This window comes from Dipteris shenzhenensis, chromosome 20 (assembly GCF_047967505.1).
Source record: "Dipteris shenzhenensis isolate YYH24624 ecotype China chromosome 20, Dip_SZ_1.0, whole genome shotgun sequence".
Taxonomy (NCBI): Eukaryota; Viridiplantae; Streptophyta; class Polypodiopsida; order Gleicheniales; family Dipteridaceae; genus Dipteris; species Dipteris shenzhenensis.
This window is the reverse complement of record NC_141615.1, coordinates 48005430-48028240: the sequence shown is the minus strand read 5'-3', so window position 1 is coordinate 48028240 and position 22811 is coordinate 48005430. Positions and strand designations below refer to the sequence as shown.

Sequence of the window (22811 nt, the reverse complement as noted above, 5' to 3'; positions counted from 1 at the left end):
AAATTTTCTACAGATAAGGGACTTTAAATATAGGCCTTGAACGCACGTGATATAGAGGGTTTATACATGTAGGTCTTTTCAATAAATTTTTTATGAGATATAGAAATATATTCATTGATTAAGGATACCAACATCTCAAAGTTTGCACTCAAAGACAATTCAACACTAATTGCCATCAAATGAGTTCCCTCAGTCATGCAATAGTTGTAATCTGAACCTATTGTCTAGTTGATGTCTAGTGCTATATTTTCTTGCTATATGATCATCTACCCATTCCTTGATTAATTGCTAAAATTTTGGCAAGAATCGCAATTGTGCATTGGATAGTTTTGTAACCAAATGTGCTATAAGGCATGAATAAACATTCAAAACTCAAAGGGTACGCTACTATGAAACCCCAGATGAAACATTCAATGAAGGGGTATTAATAAAACCATCACTTGCATGAGAGATTCCTCTCCCCTTGTAAAACTTTAAGTTCTTTATATTAGGATTAAAATGCCCCTTACCAAAGCATTGTAAATTTTTATAGAAAAGGATATATCCAGCATCCTACACTAGTATAGACGCCTACTGTCCCCACTAAGATAGTAATCACATGGTAGAGCAAGTGTTCCCAAATATATCCTGCATCATCATCCGTGACCACCTCATTAAGATGAAGATTTAGAGTTGTCATTGATGCCATTTTGCCATTGTTATTTTGCACAACCTCATCTTCTTCTTCCACTTCCCTTCATCATTTCTCTACAAAGAAGCGACGCCTTTTTTCAAGTACTTATGACTGGAATAGTTGCTCTTGAACTATTAGACTTTTGCATTCAATATCACAGGTGTATGTGAATTTTCATATATAAAACCCTCTTCTTTTGAACGCACGTCCTAGGGAAAAATATGTATCTAATGGTCAATGAATAAAGGCTATGCTTGAGAAAAAGGGCCTTATATAAGATGCGAGAGAGTACAATACACTGAAAACACAATAATATTGTGCTTCTTGCATACTCGTATATGTGCATTTGTAATTGATTGATGTTTGACATGAAGGGTTTAATAACATATTGACTATGAAGATGAAAGTACCATGGTAAAGGTAGTTTTGACATTCGAACCACTATGACATGTTTATTTATTAAAAGAAGAAGCATTTATTTCAATGTCATCTGAATTTCAAGTAGAAATATTGGTCTTGTATTAAAAATTGATAGCATTATATGATTATTTATTGTTGAATCTGTAAATATTAATACTAACTTTACTCTCCATGTGACTTTGTGGTCTGCTACCTTGCTCATACACACTATCCTTCCTTTTGATTAAAACTTTTTCCTTTGCGTGTTGTCTTAGCTAATTGAAATGATTTTTTGAGATCACGCCATGACGCTCTTTGTTCAAGAGTGTACTCTATGTGTGTGTGTGTGTGTGTGTGTGTGGGAGGAGGCCCATGGGGCATATCTATGCATGCATGTAGATAGGTTTAGAAGCTCATTCGAATAAAAACAAGAGAACTTGCTCATTCTACAAACATTATCTATCTCAAAAGGCTGGTTGAAATAAAGTTTATTTCAAACATAGATTACATCAAACATTTATTTTGTGCAAGCAAGATCTTAGTGGCATCCTTTTTTCTTTGGAAGAACTTAATGGCATCTTTGAGTCCATTGAATTGCATAATTTAAGCCAAGATAGTTTTAGATTTTTCCATAATGGTCAAATCCAACTAATTGGGAGTATGGCATAATGCACCTACCAAAATTAAACATTCGTTGATGGTCATTTGTTGTGAGCTATGACAAGCCAATGTGACACCCTGGGCATTCAAAGGAAAGAGATTGATGACGGGAGCTTAATGAATGAAAGAAGTGTCAACAATAATAAGGGGAGGGGTAGCCTTGCACGTGAAGGAAACATCTTTATGTTGGTGTGGCTGGTCACATGGAGGTATCAATTTTGAAAGCGAGCTAAGAATCTTGGGAATAAGCGAGGATGAATTAGGCTGAACCAACGGTTGGAGGTGAGCAAACCAAATTTGAAGAAAACCTAAGCTCATTATGTGGATATTTAGATAAGATCCTTGTTTGAGGAACAGATTTGAAGTTTCAACTCATAGTACCCGGTGTTCAGGAAACCGACCGACATTACTACAATCTGCCTGGAACCAGTAGTCCACTACTGTCTCAAACGCTGACTCGTTGCCCTTCATGCTCCTATTGCGCAATTTCAAAGAACCCTCCTTCACTTCGATAGAGATGTGTCACCAATCATGCCCGATGCAATGATTTACGGCCCCATTACAATTTACGAGCGCCTGCTCCACGTCAACCAGGCCGCACCCGTGTAATTTCGCAGGCCTTTATTTCTTAGACGTTCGATTATCCCTGCTGTCCATGATCCACAAATCTCACTGCCCACCGTTTACATGGTTTAATACGATCCAGCGCACCCGTGATAAGTTTGTGTCCACAGTCAGAGACAAACCCTTCTCCAGCGCTTAGAAGTTTACGTTGTCGCAGCGTGGGACTGGAAAGTTCACCTCCGGGTTCCACTCAACTAGATTCAGATGAGCGTAACATCAGCTCGTAGATCGTCGTAGATTATCACCCTCTTCCCGCCCTCTTGCAGGTATACACACGCTATCGCAGGTCTGGACGAAGCCGGCACAATGAGGAAACGTTTGTGGTCTCCTGATGAAGATGAGAAGCTGCAAAAGTATGTGTCTCAGCATGGCTTCGGTAACTGGAGTGAAGTGGCGAAGAAAACTGGTATGTTTGCCTTCCCAACAGCATTCAGCAATCTGCCCGTCTGCCCTTGAGAACGCTTGATGATGATACGTAAACTGCTCACATAACCTAGCTCGTTGTTGCAGGGCTTCAACGGTGTGGGAAGAGCTGCAGGCTTCGCTGGATAAACTATTTGAGGCCGGAATTGAAGCGGGGGAGGTTTTCGCCGGAAGAGAAGTTAATAATTGTGAACCTTCAAAAGGTGTTTGGAAACAGGTTAGTTGTTACAATAATACAGTGCTGCTCGATTTGAAAACTAGCGAGGATTCATCCAAATTGCAGTTGTTATTAGGTGAATAAGCTATGGCAGCCTGTGAATGAGATTGTGCCGTGACAGGGCAATTTTAATTACGGACTAACCAATTATTAAGAACACTTGTGTTGTCTTCATAGCTGGTCCAAGATAGCCGCACACTTACCAGGAAGAACCGACAGCGACATCAAGAACTTTTGGCACTCGCATTTTAGGAAGAAACGACCCCAGCAAAGCTCAGGCCCTAGCGCTGCAAAAGCCCAGGAATCCATGTGCACACTAGGGGCAGGAACCATGCCCAGAAACCCTAATGTAACCAGTGTTCCAGGTTTTCACGCACCAGAACTGCCCTTTTGCAACATTTCAGCAACTCCACAAGGCCTCTGTGCCAACGAGGAGCCGAAAAACCGACATACGTATCCAACAATCATGTGCTTTGAGGACGAAATCCAATACGGGAAACATGATGTGGGGGCAGTCGATCCTGAATTGATGAGTGCACTTTGTAATGGCAACTGGTATAAGGGCATCAACCTTCGTGACAGAGTTAGCTCATCAGTTGACTGCAATCCTTCCTCCTGCATTACGAATGACAGTCTTTCTACATTTTCTCAGGATGCAGATGCTCCTCCAGAAGGACTGGAACTGGTGGTTTGGAGTTGTCTGAACCGCAGCTCACAGTCAGAACAGCGAGCTAGTTCTGGAACTGAATCCCCATGTCTCGACATGATTAATCCTCATATGGAAAACAGATTTCATGCAAATTCATTCTAGCTACGTCCACATAAGACCCACTTGTAATCTTAAGTAATGCACAAGTGTGATGCACCGGTGTAATAGCACGGGCATTCAGCACAACATATGTCAGTACAAATCAACGCTTGGCCTCTAGTTTCAATCGAGGTTTCAGTATGATAGTGCTCGTGATGATAAGAGGACGCTCGAGAATAAATGAATTATGGAATTCTTTTATGTATGTGTAGAGGGTTTTGAGATGAAAATCCCAGCCACCTCCTTTTATTCCCATCCTTTATGGCAGTCGATCGCTTCAGCTTCTATAGCCTCAAAAGAAGTTCATAAGCGTTTGATCCAATGGATGTTTTCTCATTAGATAGCAATGGATCTTGCCCATATGTTAATTGGAGTCCATTGTATGTGGTAAGTGTGTACTGCGCGTTCATGTGTACATTTGTATGTGTGTGTGTGTGTGGGGGGGGGGGAGAGAGAGGGGGGGGGGGAGGGGTCGGGGGGAAGAAGAAATGAATGCATGTGCCAATGAAGCAATGCATGCATGTGCCATGGAGCACACATACATTCACATGATCATGTGCTTTTGTATGGTGGCATTCAAACAATAATGGTTTGTGCACTGATTTAAAGCTAAAATTATTGCTTATTTATTTGTAGTTCTGGAATGTATCAATGCATTCATGCATTCTTGAGGTGGGTATTGAGGAATTCAAACTCTAAACAAGCAATGGATGAGGGATTCCTTTCATGACGTTTATTTCATTTCTTTAAGACAGTTTATTCCTATCCATTTATTGACTTTATATACTAATCTAACATAAGAGATTAATCCATTATAGTTTATATAGGAATGTTTAGAATCATGTGTTTGTTGTTCTTGGTGTACCTAGGGATAGACAGATTCCATAGTACTTCTATCTCCTATAATTTTGTTTTCCTATTTTCCTAATCTGGTAAAAATTAAATGGTGGAGGATTGTCATAAAAAATGACCAACTTTGAAACATCTAGATGGTGAAAATTCTGTGATAGTAAGTTTATCCACTCATGAGTTGCTTATACAAGTTTAAGAAGCCAAATAACATTGTAAACATTTTACTCTCATACTTTCTTAGTGATACAGATAGTAGGGGGGAGGAGAAACAAGAAAAGAAGTTATAAGAAGAAGTTTTACAAAAACGATTTCTCTAGCAGCCCATGTACCGTTTACACGTCAATGAATGGTCGAGAAGAGGCCAATTGGACATTGATAGGCAAGAAAAGGGGGTGAGCCAACTTTGCATTCTAGCCATGAAATTTTAAAATGACCAAGAGGACACTAAGTTCAATGCTTGAAAGTGAATTGCAAGCCCTTTACTCGGTTTGATATGACTTGGTGGGTTAACCCTAGTGGCAAATGAAAGTATCCTCTTTCCATAGTGTGGAAGGTCAATCTCTCAAATACCAATGTTCAATGCTCCCCAAGCTAGGACCTTGATACAACAATAGAGACATTGCAAAAGTATAAGAGGAGAAACATTTATGTGAAATAAATGGGGAAGTAACACATGGATACATAGCAGTTTGTGTGCATACAAAACACGCATGCATGCACATATGTTATATTCAAACAAATTTGCCATGTATCTTGCACAAACATTATGCATACACAAGCATGAGAGAGAGACACAAAGAGAGAGAGAGAGAGAGAGAGAGAGAGAGAGAGAGAGAGAGAGGTATGCATACATATACATCTCAGAGACATACACATACACATACCTATCTAGGTACACGTATACATACATACATGCATGCATATATATATATATATATATATATATATGTACGTATGTATGTATGTATGTATGTATGCATGCATGCATGTATGTATGTATGTATGTACATATGTGTACACACACACAATACATATACGTATATATTTCTACTTGTACATATAACTAAATATGTACAAGTATATCTTTATAAATAAATATGTATATACATGTATACTTATGTATTTATATACATATACATATATCTACATACATATGCACGCACATGAATGCATGTATGCATATAGACATACAAACATTCAGAGCACGTTTGTGTGTGCACATGCGTGTGTGCTTGCACACGTCTGTGTGTGTGTGTGTGTGTGCGTGCGTGCATGTGCATATTGTGCATGTGTGTGCATGTGTGTGTGTGTGTGTGCGCATGTGCATGTGTGTGTGTGTGTGTGCGTGTGTGTGCATGTACGTGCGCTCTCGCATGCGTGTTTGCATGTGTGTGTGCGCACGTGTACCGTGTGTGTGTTTCTATGTAAATGCATGGATGAGTGCATGAGTATGTGCACGCGCACATGTGTGTGGTCATGCACACATACATACTTTCAAAAGAAATCTTTTTCCTTAAAACAATCAATAGTATTTACTCTCGATTTCCTTGGATCCACCTTTTTTTCTTTTAAAAATAAAGTGGCTTTTTAAATATAATACAAGAAGCACTTTTAGTGCACCGCTTCTTCCATAAACAATTATAGTTTTATGTGATTTGCATGACATTCATTTAGATCATGAGATGCCCTCCAAATGTGGTCACTGAGTTTACTTTCCTTCACCTTTAAATACACTAGATCAATTTCAATATTGTTCCTGTAATAGTATTTGTCAATGGGTCTTTGTACTTTGAAAGGCATAGCTTTCCCCTCAAGCACCTAGATCGGGTGAGGTTGGTTATGTACAATTTTTTTTTTTTTAAATGATGCACAAAGAACTAGGATATTATGAGAGTTGAAATAGCGCAAAATTATCATCGTTGAACAAGGACATAGCAATGTATTGTTTTGGAATAATATGAATGACAAGTGCCTTAATAGCACTGCTATAGAGCACTAATTTGGAGCAAAAAATGGAGGTGTCAATCACTACAAGTTTAGAATAGATTGCAGTGCAATAGATCAAACCCATACATGTAGAAGTTTAGAAGAGAATAGAATGTAATGCAACATGATCAAGTTTAGAATAGAATACAAGTTTAGAAAAAATGGATTGGATCAAACCCATATGTGTAGCATTCTTGCACTACAATATAGGGTAGGTAGCCACACACCATTGGTAGTAACTAATCAATTAAATACTCACCTAATTATCTAGACTTGGTGTGTGTCTCGGGGGGGTCACTATGTATAAACCCTCTATACCACGTGCGTTCAAGGCCTATTTCTAAAATCCCTTATCTGTAAATTTTTCATTAATAAAATGTACCCCTTTTCTATACAAATCTGTAAATTTTTCCCAAAACTATTTTAAATAGTCCCTTATGTATATTTATTTCTGTAAATTTTAGAATAAAAAATATCCTTCTGTTGAACTCACGTGATAGGGTTACATATGATGAGTGACCCCCCCGAGGTGTGTGTTTTGGCTCGCTTATACACACAATCATAGACAAAATGCTATTGTATTGCAATCCCCACTTAGAAGGATTCAAAAACCACCTATGGCCTCACACATGAATGATATAGCATAGCTCTTGAATTACAGAGATGAAATGATATAGCATAGCTCTAGATTCCCGTCACATTGTTAATAAAGTGACCTTTGCAATATGAGAAGTATAACTAGTTGGCCTTAAAATGTTTAAAAATATTTTTCAATAGCCTATCCCAAGATGAGAATGCATCTAGACATTCAATTAACCCCATATCTACAAACTCATATGATAAGTCATCAATAAAGGTCCATGAAAGCACTATTTTTTGCCCATTGATATAGTAAAAAATCTTCAAATAGAGTATAATTAGCGAAAAACAATGAAAGTCTGGATGAGGTTGCTTCAGCTAAATTATTGAAAATCAACATTACAAATGATACCTATCACATCTCTACAACCTCTAATTACATAATATCATATGTAGTTGAAGGCATGGATACTATTTACTTCTTCTAATTGCCAATGGATCTTCCTAGAGAGGGTTCAATGCTAGTGAACACTATCAAGCCAAAAACCTGCATTTTCAGTTTAAAAGTAACTCCAAGGCGGCCCTTAACATGCGAAATGAATTCCTTAGGTCTTAAGCTAATTCATTTGTGTTACCATGTGACAAAATATGTTTCTTTTTATCTACCTTCATTTCAAAAGGAGTAGTATACATAATAAACGACAAGTTACTAGATATAAAGGCCTTTATATATGGCTAGCAAAAGAGGCATAAATGGTTTCATGAAACAAGGAAAGTTAGGTAGTTTCCAATGGGTGAATCACATACTTTGGCAAGACCACATGCCATGTCCAACACCATAGATCTAAAAGGCATGATAATTAAATTAGAGGATTGGTCTCTCTGGTACTCATAAAGGATGCCACATCTTGATTTCTTATCCCTCTAACATTTATGAATCTAAAAGACTACAACCTATAGAGTTAAGTGCAATCCACTCAAAATACTAAATGACACAATGCATGAAGTCAAGCTAAGGAGTAGAGCATCCATAGGGCTGGATACGAGAATGGATGCAATCAAAACCAAGAATTTATGATTTGCTTTTATTGTACTTTGACTAAAAATCAAAATAACTATTATCATGTAGTTTGAAAATTGAATTAAACCCTTTAAGACTTTATCAATTCATGGTTATCTTGGTTATCATGTAAATTCAAATAAACTCTTTGAGATTTCATTGTTGAATTCTAATATAATCTTATGTGGTGAACTTCTCTTGCTTAAATCTCAATGATCTACATGGAATATATCTTCAACTATTTGCATAAAGTAATCTTTATTGAAAGGCTTTTTTAATTAAGGTTGCATGCATTTACCATAGACCATGAATCATGAATGTTATTTTTCTCAATGGGACAACTTATCTACACGGGGTTTTTTGGACAACATGCAGGACCTTTTAGATTCTTCCTTTAAGTAATTTTTAAATAAAGATAAGATTTTTATTTAAGGAGAAACTTAACTAAATGAACGTTCAAAATTGACACCAGTATATTATATTTATGTATGGTAGCTCCGTCGAAACCCAATGTTATTCAATAATAATCATCTTTTTTGTAGACAACATATATTACTATAGATGTGTGAGTGTTGAATTCGTAAGTATATATATATTCATATGATTAATTGATGGCATGCATCAATTGGGATTCCAAGCTAACAATGCAGTCACAAGATTCTAGTCACGTTTTTCCATCTTGAGATTACTCTCTATTCACAAGGTAAGGACGATTGGTGCTTGTCCCATGACTTTTTATCTATGCACGCATGTGTGCACATGTGTGTGCAATGTGGTTTGTCTTGTAGTAAGTGGGTTTGGGTTATGTGTTGTGGCTAGTGCCAATGAATGATTAAATCATTGTGGTGCTATAAAGCAGCATGCGCATGGGTACATGGTTGTGCATGTGTGCATGTTGTAAGAATGTACATGTGCTTATGCACAACTGTGTGTCTATGCACGTGTGTGTGTGCGTGTTTATGCATGCATGAATGCATGTGAGGAGCATGCGTGTGTGTGTGCACATGTGCACATGTGTGTGTGTGTGCACGTGCATCTATGCATGTGCACATGTGTGTTCATGCACATATATGCATGCATGTCGTGTTTTTGCGCATGCACATATATGTGTGCATGTGTGCACACATGTGTTTGTGTGTGCACAAGTGGACGTGTATAAGCATGCACACACACTCGTGTGTACCTAGATGCATGTGTGTCCATATCCGAGCACCCATGTGCATGTGTGTATGTGCTTGTAAATACAAGGGTGTGTGTGCATGTGCTTGTGTGCTCATGCATGTGCGCATGCATGCATGTGTGTGTGTGTGCATCCACGTGAACATGCGAATGTGTTCACGTAGAGGGGGAGAGAGAGAGAGAGCACATGTGCATGCATGTGTTTGAGCGTATGTACATGCATGCATGCATGTGTAGACAAGTGCACGTGTGTGTGTGTGTGTGTGTGTGTGTGTGTGTGTGTGTGGGTGTGGGTGTGTGTGCGTGTGTGTGTGTGTGTGTGAGTGTGTGTGTGTGTACTGTGTGTGTGCACGTGTGCACATGCGTGTGCGTGTGCATGCACATGACCATGCACGTTCTTGAGTGTGTGGATGTGTAAGCATGCTTGCATGCATATGCAGCAATTACAAATGGTGCAACATGCATATGTTATTTTGTATATGCACCTGCTTGTGAGCATGCATGTCTACACATGTGTGCATGTGTGTGAGTGTGTGCATGCGCATGTATGTGTGTGTGTGTGTGTGCATGTGCATGTGCATTTGTATGCATGTGTATGCATGTGTGCATGTACGTGTGTGGGTGTGAGTGTGCGTGTGTGCTAGCATGCCCATGCACGCAAGTGTGTGTGTGTGTGTGGACACTTACCTTTGTACAATATGTGCAGGCATGCATGCATTCTTACACATGTGCACGTCTACTGCATGTTCACATGTCCGTGCATGTGTGCATGTGTGTGCACACAATTATCAATGTATACATCCATTTATGCATGTGCACATGCGCATGTATGTGTGTTCATGTGTTCATTTAGGTGCCCAGAAAATCCTTATTGTAACAATTACGATTATTCATTTTAGATGTCTAAGACATAGATATCATGTGGGAAAAAAAATGTTTCATGAGGAAAAAAAATTATACTTGATACGCATCATAGGATATCAAAAAACTACTTTGTATTCAAATTTGATTCTACTATACGCTGGTGTGATGAAGAATCAAGTTGTTGGCTTGAAACCTCTTTGAATTTCATAGTGAAAATTTGACTAAGCAATTACATGTTTTTCATAAAAGCATGAAGAATATATTATCTATTCCTCTCCAAAAAATCAATGATGACATAGAATGCTCATTGCTACTTTTAGAAATACTCATAATATAGAATGACAATAAGAGAATATTTTCCTAAAGTAATAAAGTATGCAATATTTTGAAGGAGACCTTCTGAAGTGCATTATGTCTTTTTACATAGATAGATTTTTTAAAGGGAAAAAATTCTTTATAAGAGAAGCAAATGTTTCATAACTACTATATAGAGAAATTTTCCAAATTCTTGAATATATTGATCATTTTTTAAATATTGATATTAGACAGCTAAAAAAGGCAGTAGAGAAGGTCATGTATATTTTGATATTGCTGCCATCGGTATGCATAGTGGTTTAGGAAGAAGTATACCAAATCAAAGAAATTTACAAATGCTCCTTCTACATTTTGCAATCACTATTCACAAAATCCCATTAGCTCCAATGTACCTTTAATCTAGAAATACAAGGATTTAGATTTACTCTTTTAATTTTACATATATCCCATTTGGAGCATGTTGTTTGCATACCTACATTCGAAAAGTTTATGAGGTTGATAATTATTATAAAATATATTAACTAGGACAAAGTGAAACATGTATATAAGATGAAATTGTCATTTCCAATTTTCAAATTTCTCAGACATGGGAAGAAGTTATTTGGCTATGACTTTTTACAAATGTAAGCACTTAGATGTAGAATGGTAATTGCACATATGGAAGGATGTTTGGAAATTTTGATTGTATAGAGAATTTACATTGATTAAGGAAATTTTGATTGTATAGAGAAAATACATTGATTAAGGAAATTTTTATTGTATATTATAGAACTTCATTAAGGAAACATCATTTCAATAAGGTTAATATAATAAACATGCACTATGTGAGTGGAACTACTTCTTAAGAGTACAACATGTAGCAAAAGTAAAATACCATTAGATCCTAGTGTCTCCTTCTTCCCTAATTATTTTGTTCTCTTGTAATGTTTGTTAGTATACCAACTTTTTGAGGTCTAGATCCAAAATTTGATCATACAAAAAGAGTTATAATAGGGTAACTTCATTGTGCAATTTTATTTACACAAGTTTGTGCACCTTATATGAGTGTTATCTCCTAATATGGACTTGTTTGTTTGAAAATCATTAATGATATACCTATAGTCTATTGGTTCATGATGTGGGTGCACACTAATAGGTTAACAAGATAATTTAAGAGAAAGGTAATTAATGATTGAAATGATTCATAGACATGCTTATCAAAAAGTTTGGCATGTGCATTTTTTTACAAGCTAAATCTTTATTCAAACTCACCTAAAGAATCTTGGCATCCTAATGTTCTTGATGTCGCTAGAAGGTAGATGATCTAAAATTAACAAATACTTGCTAAAGTAGATATTATGCATCCGTCAAGGTCTGGGGTTGGATAGCACATCTTTTGGACCGTTGAGTTTGTGGTGCTTCTTTTTATGAAGATCACATCCACACGCTTGAGGGTCACCATCACGTTTCCATCACTGTGCCTCACCAAGAAATGCTGAGATGGCGAATTCTTACAGGTTATATTCTACCTCCCTCGGGCCTTCGACGATTGTGAAAAGCCCTGGGTCACATTTTCTTGCAAAATTGCAAAAGAAAATGGCTGGTGGCTAACGCCACTTTTGCAAGAAAATGATCCCAAGGGCTTTTCACTAATATCTAGAATATCTTGCTTAACTTGTTCGTATTCGTTGTATGTGGCTATCACAGTGGCTAACAAATGACATGGAGCATGGCCGATGTTGAAACAGTACTAGCCACAATAACATAACATAGTTTGTCTTAGATCACGGGCACTATAGGATCAACCTAGCTTTGACTATTGCATGCTTATATGCGATGAACATATGCTTTCCATATGATTGAAGTCCCGATTGCAGAATCTACTGCAGCAATTCTGATGTTATCGAAGGGGTTATATGAGGGTTATGAAGAGACACTGGCGCGTAACGCATAGTATCTCAGCTAACGACAGAACACTTAGGACCTAGGAGACAGATACAGCATTTCTGTTTACACGCAAGGAATCGACAAAGTTCGTAAAGCGTAGTTCGCGTTCTATAGCGACAGAACATATCGGACCCAGGAGACAGATACAGCATTTCTGTTTAAGCCCAAGGAATCCACCGGCCCATCTTTTCGGGTGCGTCCCACAACTCCTACAAGCAGATATGAATGTCAAGGCTACTGCAAAGCCTACAGTCTACCATTGATTCCAAAGTGACAGGCAGTGTAACTACGCATACCTGGGATGAGTATCCTCATGCACTGCTGATATCAAGGCTGCAAATATACGTTGTGGCACTTCGTTACTTGTCCCTCAAACCGGATCTCTCTTAGCAGCAAAGTCCCTAAGCAAGAACAGGTACCCCACCTGAGGCATTAGACCAAAAAGGCTGGCGCTTATGCACACCATTGAAAGACGCGAACAATATATAACGAATAGATAACCTGAATTGCCTCGTGGTCGTGAAAATCAACGATATCCAGCCAGACTCTATAATCGCACAGCCCTCAAATTCCTCTTCACATGTAAGACGACGTAGGGTCCTCAGCCGAAATATTGCTACCTTGGAAGCCCTAAGGGTACCTACGACACAGGGCGGCAACACTATTCCAACGCTCTTAAGCAGAAAGCGCTTTATTCAAACATGCTTCATGATCCGTGGAAAGCTTTCTTACAATCTAGAAGATGGAGTGACGAAGATTCATATCCCGGTGTCTCGCGCCGAAGGTCAATGAATTCCATCTTAACCGAACACAGATGATGTTGGGAATTCAAAGCAACCACGAAGGCCGGTTGCTTGTGAAGTTTGTCCAGTTACAAGCTCCCACAGCTTGCTGTTAAGGCGGTCCATCAATCATGCTCAACCATTGCAGCGCGGCGACTCACGAGGCGCCTGGTTAAGTGAGTCGTCGAGAGGAGACATGGTCTAACGTCTCGCTGCTCGTTTGCAGTTACTTGGAGTGTAAATGCCATCTGGGAAGTATCTGGCATTCTTGTGTAAATTGTTCTCTAAGCTTGAATGTGCTCCTGCATTGAACGGACTCATTAATTCATAGGAAGCAGCAAATGTTTCCCGATGTCAATTTCTGTAATCGGATCATGGACAATTATATGAATTTTATGTGGTGGTTACGTATCCCTCCTAGGACCTTGGTAAGGGATTCAACAACGTTGATGTAAAAATCTATATTCAAAGTGGGCCTCACTTTATTAACTCGATTTCTCTGATTGCTAAGGTGGTAGCCTTCAATCCTAGTAAATGCCCATCTTGAAACAACCTTAGTGCATACTCGAGTGCATACCAAAGTCTTAGTTCCAAATTTCTTAAGTGACCATATCTTACCCTTCCTTGTATCTTAGCTTTATGGGGAGCCTCTCTTCTCATCAATAGTAGTTTGTGAATGTATACTAAAGTGGATCATCATGTCCTTGGTTCTAAATTCTTTTATGAAGAGATTCGAAAAATCTCTTAATACAACCATGCGTATTAAAAATAGAGCGCATAAAGTAATTATGTGAAACCTTCACCAAGGCACTAGCTTCAAAGTTACTAATAGAGGACATTTAAAAATCATGCACAACACAATGCATCCATAGACGTGTTTTCACAGGGGTTTATTGAATTTTTTAAAAAAGTGATAGACGTGTCTACAAACCCACGTCTATATAACAAAGAGATGCGTATATAGACGCACTAGTAGATGCTATTAAACACATTTATAACCACGCTGATAGATGCATTAATAACCACGCTAATAGACACGCCTATATTTTGATTAAGTTTATCAATGCTTATAGACGCGCCCGCTATTTTGCACATCTATCGAGCCCGTCTATGGATGCATTGTGTTGTTGTGATGGTATTGCTATTTTCGATTTGATGGCGTGTTCTAGATCATCCATTTTCATCGTTTTGGTCTTTAAATCAATTATGTCAAAAAATGTACAAAAGAAAACCTTAAATGATAATTATTTGTCGATATTTTGGTCTATGACAATATCATACCCTTAAACTTCACGTGAATCTCCTCAATATTTAAAAGATTAAAAATTCAATGCATTATAATTTTGGAAGGTCTTGTGAAATGATTTCTATAAATTTTCCTGTTTTAGTATAGTCACATCGGTATAGATGCTTGAATAATGATGTCGATATTAAACATCAACCACTGTCTATTATTTGGTATAGCTAGTAGAGTTGATATTAAACATCGGCCACCATCTAGTAAAATGTCATCTAGCACCAATATAAATACCAACACGAATACTAATGGTAATGCTGATTTAAAAATCTAGCTATACCTCTTCTATGGTTTGCTTATTTTTTTGAGGCTCCATCATTTGGACCTAAAATCATTTCTAAGTATGTCAAATTGTAGCAAGCAAGAAATGGAGATGGGCCTTTATGTAGTCATGTATATCATGAATTGAATGATCTATGATGCATTCACATCTTCTCCAAAGCTAAAGAAATGGTAGGGTGGCCATATTGAGGCCATGCCATTGGACATGCATTGATAATGGAAATCTTGGATTATATGTAGTGATGAGCTTACAACATGGACCTCGAGCTTATCTTACATGTAGGTGGTATTGACATAATAATAATATTGTTAGCACACTTACATGAAAGCTACTTCTTGAGTTAGTGAGGGTTTGCACATTGTTCCATAGTCTCTTCATAATTCCATGCCTGGTATATTTGTAGATTTCCTGTTGAAATGATGTTGTCTATAGTAGAGGCATTCCAGTAGAGGATATGCTTTTCCAACTTTTGATCCATGGTAGAGGCACTTGTACATAATATCTTTTTGCATCTCTAGAGACCTTCTTTGCCTTCTAAGCACACATTTTAACATTTTTTAACAAGACTTGATCATGTGTTTAGTTGGTTTTCTTCCCTACCTCTCCTCTTATGCTTGGACTATACAAACTACTCTTGTAGTGTTCTTTAGTAGTCATCATCGTGTGCTCGTGTGCATTCCTCCTCTCCATGGGATTCAATACCCACCTTACATTCACACCCTCTAATTCCTCCTTTGTCTTACTCTTTGGATTTTGCATCATATAATTTGGGTTCCTCATCATCTATTTGGTATTTTGTATCATAGCTTTGAAAATGATGCCCAATATTCATCCTCAATCTACGTCAAATCTAAAACTTCCACAACTATGGATGGCTGATCTAGTAGATTTATCAAAACACATCTCATGAATAGTGATTTTAAATAATGATAGTGTGACCAACAAGCTATTTTTCTAACAGTTAGAAGCTTGTTAGGTCTAGATTGTGTATGAATGCAAGATGTACCAAAATTTCTTCATTTTCCAAGTGAATCACTAGAAAATTAAGGCTTCTCAAACTTCTGCTGTATGAACCCCTTGAGATCACTGGCAACCAACTACCAAGACAAGTAGTTGCTTAATGAAAATTGTCCCATAGGTGGCGATTTTAAATACCAAGAACTTGGTGTTCTATAGCCAAAAAATGTATAGTTTTATAAGCTCCCCATAATTCAACAAATTTGTGTATGGGTGCATATGTGCATAGGTATTCTAGCTTTTGGTCATAAAATTACTTCAATTCACCTTATGAGTACTAACTAGTCATGACACACGAATGATATGACTAATGAAAATTCTTCACAAGTAGTTTTCATAAATAATAATGATACAACTAGGTAAACTCACATCCTATTCTCATGCAAAATAAATAATAGGCCTTCCTCTTTTGATTCCAATTCTTTTCCACATTCTAATTTGAGACTCCCTTGCTTCAATGCTTGGTTGCTTTAATTTTCACCTACTCTAACCCTCTCTTGCTAGAATTCTTCCTAAATACCTTGCTGTATCCTACGATGGTAATATTGATTATCATCAGCATTGCACCTCCTGTTCTTATTCTCTATAATGTAATGCTTGCTTTGCAATCTTCTCAAAATTTGATTGAGGATCACCATAGCTTTTTCTATAATGTTGCCCCATCCTTTGTGCTTTTAGTATGATGTCATGTTATTTTTGTATAAAATCCTTGACCATCATCCCTAAATACATCCAAAACTATTACATTGATTGAGTTAAAGCTGTGGTGGTATTCACATCCATACTTTCTGCAATATAGAGCACCATTATGGCACCTTGGGCAACCTTATGAAAAATGCTCATTGGACCAAAATATATGATATGTGAGCATATATATAAAATTAAGGGAGAAGTAATAAATATGACAAAGAGTCTGAACCCAAAATATTACTTAAATAAGGGGAGTCCCCTTAGAAAATATTGCTCATGTGGGACTTTTACAAAAAGGCTCAAATTTTTACTTGGCCAGCACTAGAGTGTTTTGCAAAATTCTAACATCTCATGCAGGCATATGGCACATTCTAGACCGTTAGATTGAGTGCATGCACTTAGCAAGGGACCCATTATTAGCTTTGAAGAACTTTTACAAAGCTCAATAAAGAAACTTTTCCCAAAGCTACTTTAAAGGCATTAGGCTCATTCCATGGATCTAGACAATGTCCAAGTATTAAGAAATTCGAATTGAAAGGCTTATGATAGCTTGAGTTTCTTGCAATATTTTTTCTTCCAATTTTTTTCTAGGAAGCATTTATGTGATTTTACTTGGCAAAGGACATTACACTAGCCAAATTCATTATCTACTTCCTAATAAATAATATAGTCTAACTTGTCAAACCATAGTAATTTGCTGACATTTTATTGTTCAGAACTTCAACATGCACAACAACACAAAGCAACTATAGATGCACTTGGTAGACGCGCAAAATAGTGGGCATGTCTATAAGCATTGCTTTAGTAGAGGAATTACGGGCACGTCTAAAAGCACATCTAACAACTCGTCTATTTGCGCGTGTAAACTGTGAAAATACGGGCTCATCTAACATCGCATTTATCAGTGCGTCTATTTGCACGTGTATTAGCGTGTTTATTTGTGCGTTTACACTGAGACTTAGACGTGCATTTAGACGCGTAGATAGACGCAAACCAGAGAATACAGAAAGTGAGATTTTGGTGTACATCATTGCTTTCCAAACATTGCCCATGATTACCAAAGCACATAATTTTTTGCAAGCCCACATATACAAGAATTAAGTGAGGTGAGGAGAATGAGACAATATATAAAATAGTTTTGCCAATATCAATGATGGGGCTACGGTTCAATCTCATCCTCAATGAGATCAACCCTTGCTAAACTAGCTATTTCAAAATCCAAACAAGTTTAGATCTACAAATACATTCAACCCACTACTACTTGTGCTACTCATGTGCTCATTGAAATCAGCATCTCGAATGGTAGGCTCGTCCTCACAGGTAATGGGCTCAATATCTGTATCTCCTATCTCATGATCATCCTCCTCTCTCGTATCACGGTCATCATCACATCCATGGCCATGATCATCGACCTCCATACGCTCCATATTAGTAAATGTACTATACATCACTTTGGAACATGGCATAATAGGTATGACATGCCACCATCTATTATTATCCACCATTGGTTGATAGACAACCTAATTCAAACACAAATACAATCATGTTATTTTTCTTGCATCAAATATTTGAAAGTGAGTATTTTTATATGTGTGCACAGTACCTGTTCACATTGTTGCGGTAGTACTAGTGTGTCCTTCCTACTTTGGCAAAACTTTGTGGAGTCAATAGTTACAAAGCCACTTGCATGGCGTTTGATTGTTGCATTAGGGCCTATTTCCACCACATCCTTAAACCACTTTACATCCAAAACATACACAAAGAAGCGTCGAAAGTCAAGCATAATAATATCTTGGATTATGCCACAATAATCATCCATGGCTCCATTGGCTCCCTCAAAGCTAGCAATGACGCTGCAATCTTGTGTGTTTCTCTTATCATCAATCCGTTGTGTTCGAAAATGCTTGCCCTCACACCATATAGCATTGAACATAGTGCACTACACCAAGAAAAAATCAATTAAATAAGCAATCTAAAGTATTGAAAGCTCCTAACTTATGCATAAGATTCTATATACCGACCTTGCTCATGCATCCCCTAACATACTCCCATTCTTCCATTGCGATATGCATCCCCTCGTCTTTCTCTGCTTTCTCCATTTCATCAAGTAGCCAATCCACATGAATATCCTTTGGAAGTGCTCTTAGATACTAATGGTATGGCACACGAGATCCGTGGTGTGTACGAAAGAGGGCCCTTTCTTCTTGTCTTCTTGCCTTTGCATCCTCGTATCTTGTCACCCATCTTTTCATCACTTCACTATTAAGCACGCAAAAGAGGTTGATACTATTATGCAACTCCGTGTCTATTACTTTTTTGCATTCTTTCCCTTGAGGCACAATAGAGGTCATCCTTAGGTCTTCATCATCTCTCCATAGTCATGGGAGAGAGCTATCCACATCAACAACAAACTCAAATATATACAAGTGACTCTTGTACCAACCAACCCTCAGCCATGCTACCTTCGGGTCTTGCATTTTGTCTCACGAAGCCCTTCAAGGTCTTCATGAAGTGCTCGAGGAAGAACAACCATCATGCATGTATAGTACCACATATAGCAATCTCATCCACTAAATGCACTATAAGATGTAGTTGGCTTATGAGAATAGAACGTGGAAATGTCTCCTCCACTAAAAAAACCACCTCCACTGACATAACTCGAGCATTCTCAAGCGTGGTGGGATCTATTTCCTTTGAGCTCACATACTTAGAAATGAAAAAGTATAGCATATTAGCAATATGCATTCAAACTTGTATGGAGCATTGATACGCATCATATTTTGTATCATGTAAAGTACCTCACAAGATCGCCCATCTTGTAAATACAATCTTTCACGTCCTTCAATGCACTACATGAAATGCTAGTAGGTAGTATGAACTGAACCCACAAGGAGGTGGTTGATTAGTTGCTTATAATTATTCACTCACAAATTTGAAAGAAAAAAGATATTATGCACATAAAATACTTACTTGGAGATCTTGTGCCAATCATGAGATTTCAAGCCATATAATTGCCCTACAACTCTTTTCTTGCTCTTTGTAAAGGCTCCCTTCAAACACCTCATGCATCCAGTGGGAGTACGAATTATAGTAATAGCACGCTTCACCGTCACCATCTCTAGCTTTGATAACATCCACGGTGCACCAGGTAAAAAAACATGCCCATTTGGTCTCTCTTGTGGCCAAGCTTCACGCATCCTCCCTGTGGTACATAGATCCTCCCTTATGCCTATGGAATCTTGTGTCCCATTCAAATTCTCCCAAATGGTAGATGCCACATTCTTGAAGATATGCATGGGATCAAGCAGGTGATTGATCTTGAGGTGGGACCAATATGGTAAACGATAAAAGATGGAGTATCTAAACAAAATAAAGTGTTAGTGGGAAATCTTTACTTCCAGCCAATATAGCACACAATAGTTACAAACCCTTACCGGCTCATGCCAAGTGGTGGAGGATTCGTGGAACCATCCCAAATTCTCATCTAATCTCCTGCAGTGAGTGATTGTGGGAGGACTTCATTCCAAGGGGCAACATATCTAGGATGATCAGGTGGGAGAAATCGATGGTGATTCTCATAGATGACCTTATTCAATGCGTCTGCCTATGAGGCAACTAGCGAAGGACCACAAACAGGACATGCAAGGTAACCCGATGTAGTGAGACCTAAACAATAGATGCAATTAAGAGTTGAAGGTGGGTTTAGGGTGCCACATCCTTTGCCTATTCATAATTAGAAGTGCAATGCTTACCTGAACACTCGCCATAGCCTTGGAAGTCATGCATCGTCCACATCAAGACTGCTTTGTAGTTGAAGCTCAGTTGAAGTCTCGTGATGAGGGAGGCCTGCTCACATCATGCACCTCGATACCTCTCCAAAGTATCTCTAGCTCATCAATCAAAGGCTCCAAATAAACATCAGGGTTTTTGACTTTATGTTTTCCTGGAATTAGAAGGGACAGCATAACATGTCCTTTCTTAATAGCCATAGAGGGTGGAAGATTGTAATTCATCAATATCACTGGCCATGCACTGTAAGACGTGCTTTTGAGACCAAATGGGTTCACACCCGCATCCATACCTAATCCAAGTCTCAAGCTCCTAGGTTCTTCCTTGAAGCTTGGCCATGTGTCTTCAATATGCTTCCACGCAGGAGAGTCCACGGGAGTTCTCCACTTGCCATCGGTTGATCGATGGGAGGAATGCCATGACGTGAGCTCTGCAATAGATTTGCACTTGAACATATGTTGGATGCGAGGGATTATGGGAAAATGTCGTAGAACCTTACGAGGCACGTCCAAAGTTTTGAGATTTGCTCTATATCTTGCCTCTCCACAAGTAGGACACTCTCTTGCATCCTTATGTAGTCCATGAAACAAAACGCAATCGTTAACACATGCATGGATGCGCTTGTAATCTAATCCTCCAAGAGAGGTCACATGTTGCCTTGCCATATCTCTTGAGGTCAGTAATTTATTCTCCCTTGGAAGCATTTTACACAATAGCCTGCACGTGAAGACCATAAATGAGGAAAAGCATTTGAGTAATTGACCCACTAGCATAATTCACCATGTTTGCAAAATAGACTTTAAAGCTTGAGTAATGCATTCAAACTTGCATTGCTCCATCCATAGATGGTTTGCAAGTTTAGTAACTCAAGGGAGGCATGTAGAACAGAGAATGTGCACCCCTCAAACAGTGGAGTCAATGCTGCAGTAAAAAGATCATCCTGCTCCATGCTATCATCCCTCCCTTGATGGACATATAAATCTTGCACCATATCATCAAACACCTCCTCCTCCATCGCTTCATGAGGTAATGGCGGAGGGCTACTATCACCATCACTCCATGCATCTGTAACGGTCCCTCCTAAAGATCCCACCTCATATCGCCGACGCTTCGCCTCCTCACGGCGAGCATAGGGCAACATATGCGAGTGTGGCACTGCATCCTGTATCAAATTAAAACGGGATCATAACTCAAACATATGAACACCCATAGGTATCTCAATCAATCTTAACTTACAAACCCTTACCCTATTTACGGTCACATCCCATTCTCCATACTTTGAGATGTGATTGAGTGTAATCCTGCATGCACGATACATGTTTCCTCGACATCAATCACACAGACATTTGATTTTTTGCTCCAACCACATTTCGTGATGGTGGATACGGAGGGATTCATCCTCACTAGAGGTACTTATTGAAGATGAAGACATCCTACAAACAAACAACCCACCAAATTTGCTCTTCTTCAAATGTTTAATTTTAAACTCTGTGGTGCATCTAAAGGCGCATCTAAAAGTGCGTCTAAAATTGCGTCTACTTTGTGTATTTAGATGCACCTATAGATGCGATATTAGATGTGCCTATAGATGCGGCTTTTAAACCTGCTTTTAGCGCGCTCGCTTTGCTTTTCTTCACATTATATATAATTACTTATACTTCACGCGGCTTGCTTGCTTCCTTATTAGCAGATCCACAGTTTCGATGCTTAAGAGGAAGGCTCCCATACTTACTTCCAAGCTTACACTTAAGAGAAAGGCACCCACACTTACTTCCAAGCTTAAAGGAGAGGAGGACGAACAAGGAGGAGAAGCAACTTTGAAAAAGAAGAAGAACCTTCCATACCTCTATCCAAGGTAAGTCTTTTTGTAGTTGATCTTTTTTGGAAGTTTGCTCTCTTTGGATTTGTACTTTCTCGTATCCAAAAAACACATGATCTGGGTATCAGTGTCACGTTTGTGTGTCGGGCATAATGTCCTTTTCTACTTTTTAGAAAAGTCCATCTGTCGGAGCGCGTCTATAGGCGCGTCTCAGAGCACATCTAAAACTACATCTACAGGCGCGTCTAAACATGCGTCTAGCCTGTTTGCAGACACAAACAGCCGCGTCTATAGACAGGCTGTTATACACAAAAATAGACGTGCTAATCAGATGTGTCTATAGACACGCTCTGACAATAATCCTCTCTTCCCTTCCCCTTTCTTCTCAGCTCATCAGTAATAGATTTTTTTTCTTTTTTCCAATTCAACATGTGGCCAGGAAGCGCTTCCAGCTCACCTGATCCCCGGGATTCTATTTGGAGGGACTTATATAACCTTTTAGGGCACCCTCCTAGTCCTGTGGAGTTATACAGGTATATGACGGGTACTCTAAACACCCCCCAGGAGTC

At 38.5% G+C, this 22811-nt stretch overlaps 1 protein-coding gene across 1 annotated transcript; it reads left to right on the top strand.

Annotated features, from left to right (window-relative positions):
• The first annotated feature begins 2500 nt into the window (after nucleotides 1–2500).
• LOC147889774 (MYB-like transcription factor EOBII) lies at nucleotides 2501–4063 on the top strand. The gene is made up of 3 exons (XM_087391882.1): nucleotides 2501–2762; nucleotides 2867–2996; nucleotides 3174–4063. Exons 1-3 carry the CDS (start codon nucleotides 2663–2665, stop codon nucleotides 3805–3807), a joined length of 864 nt encoding a protein of 287 aa, XP_087248008.1. The 5' UTR covers nucleotides 2501–2662; the 3' UTR covers nucleotides 3808–4063.
• The last annotated feature ends 18748 nt before the right edge of the window (nucleotides 4064–22811 follow it).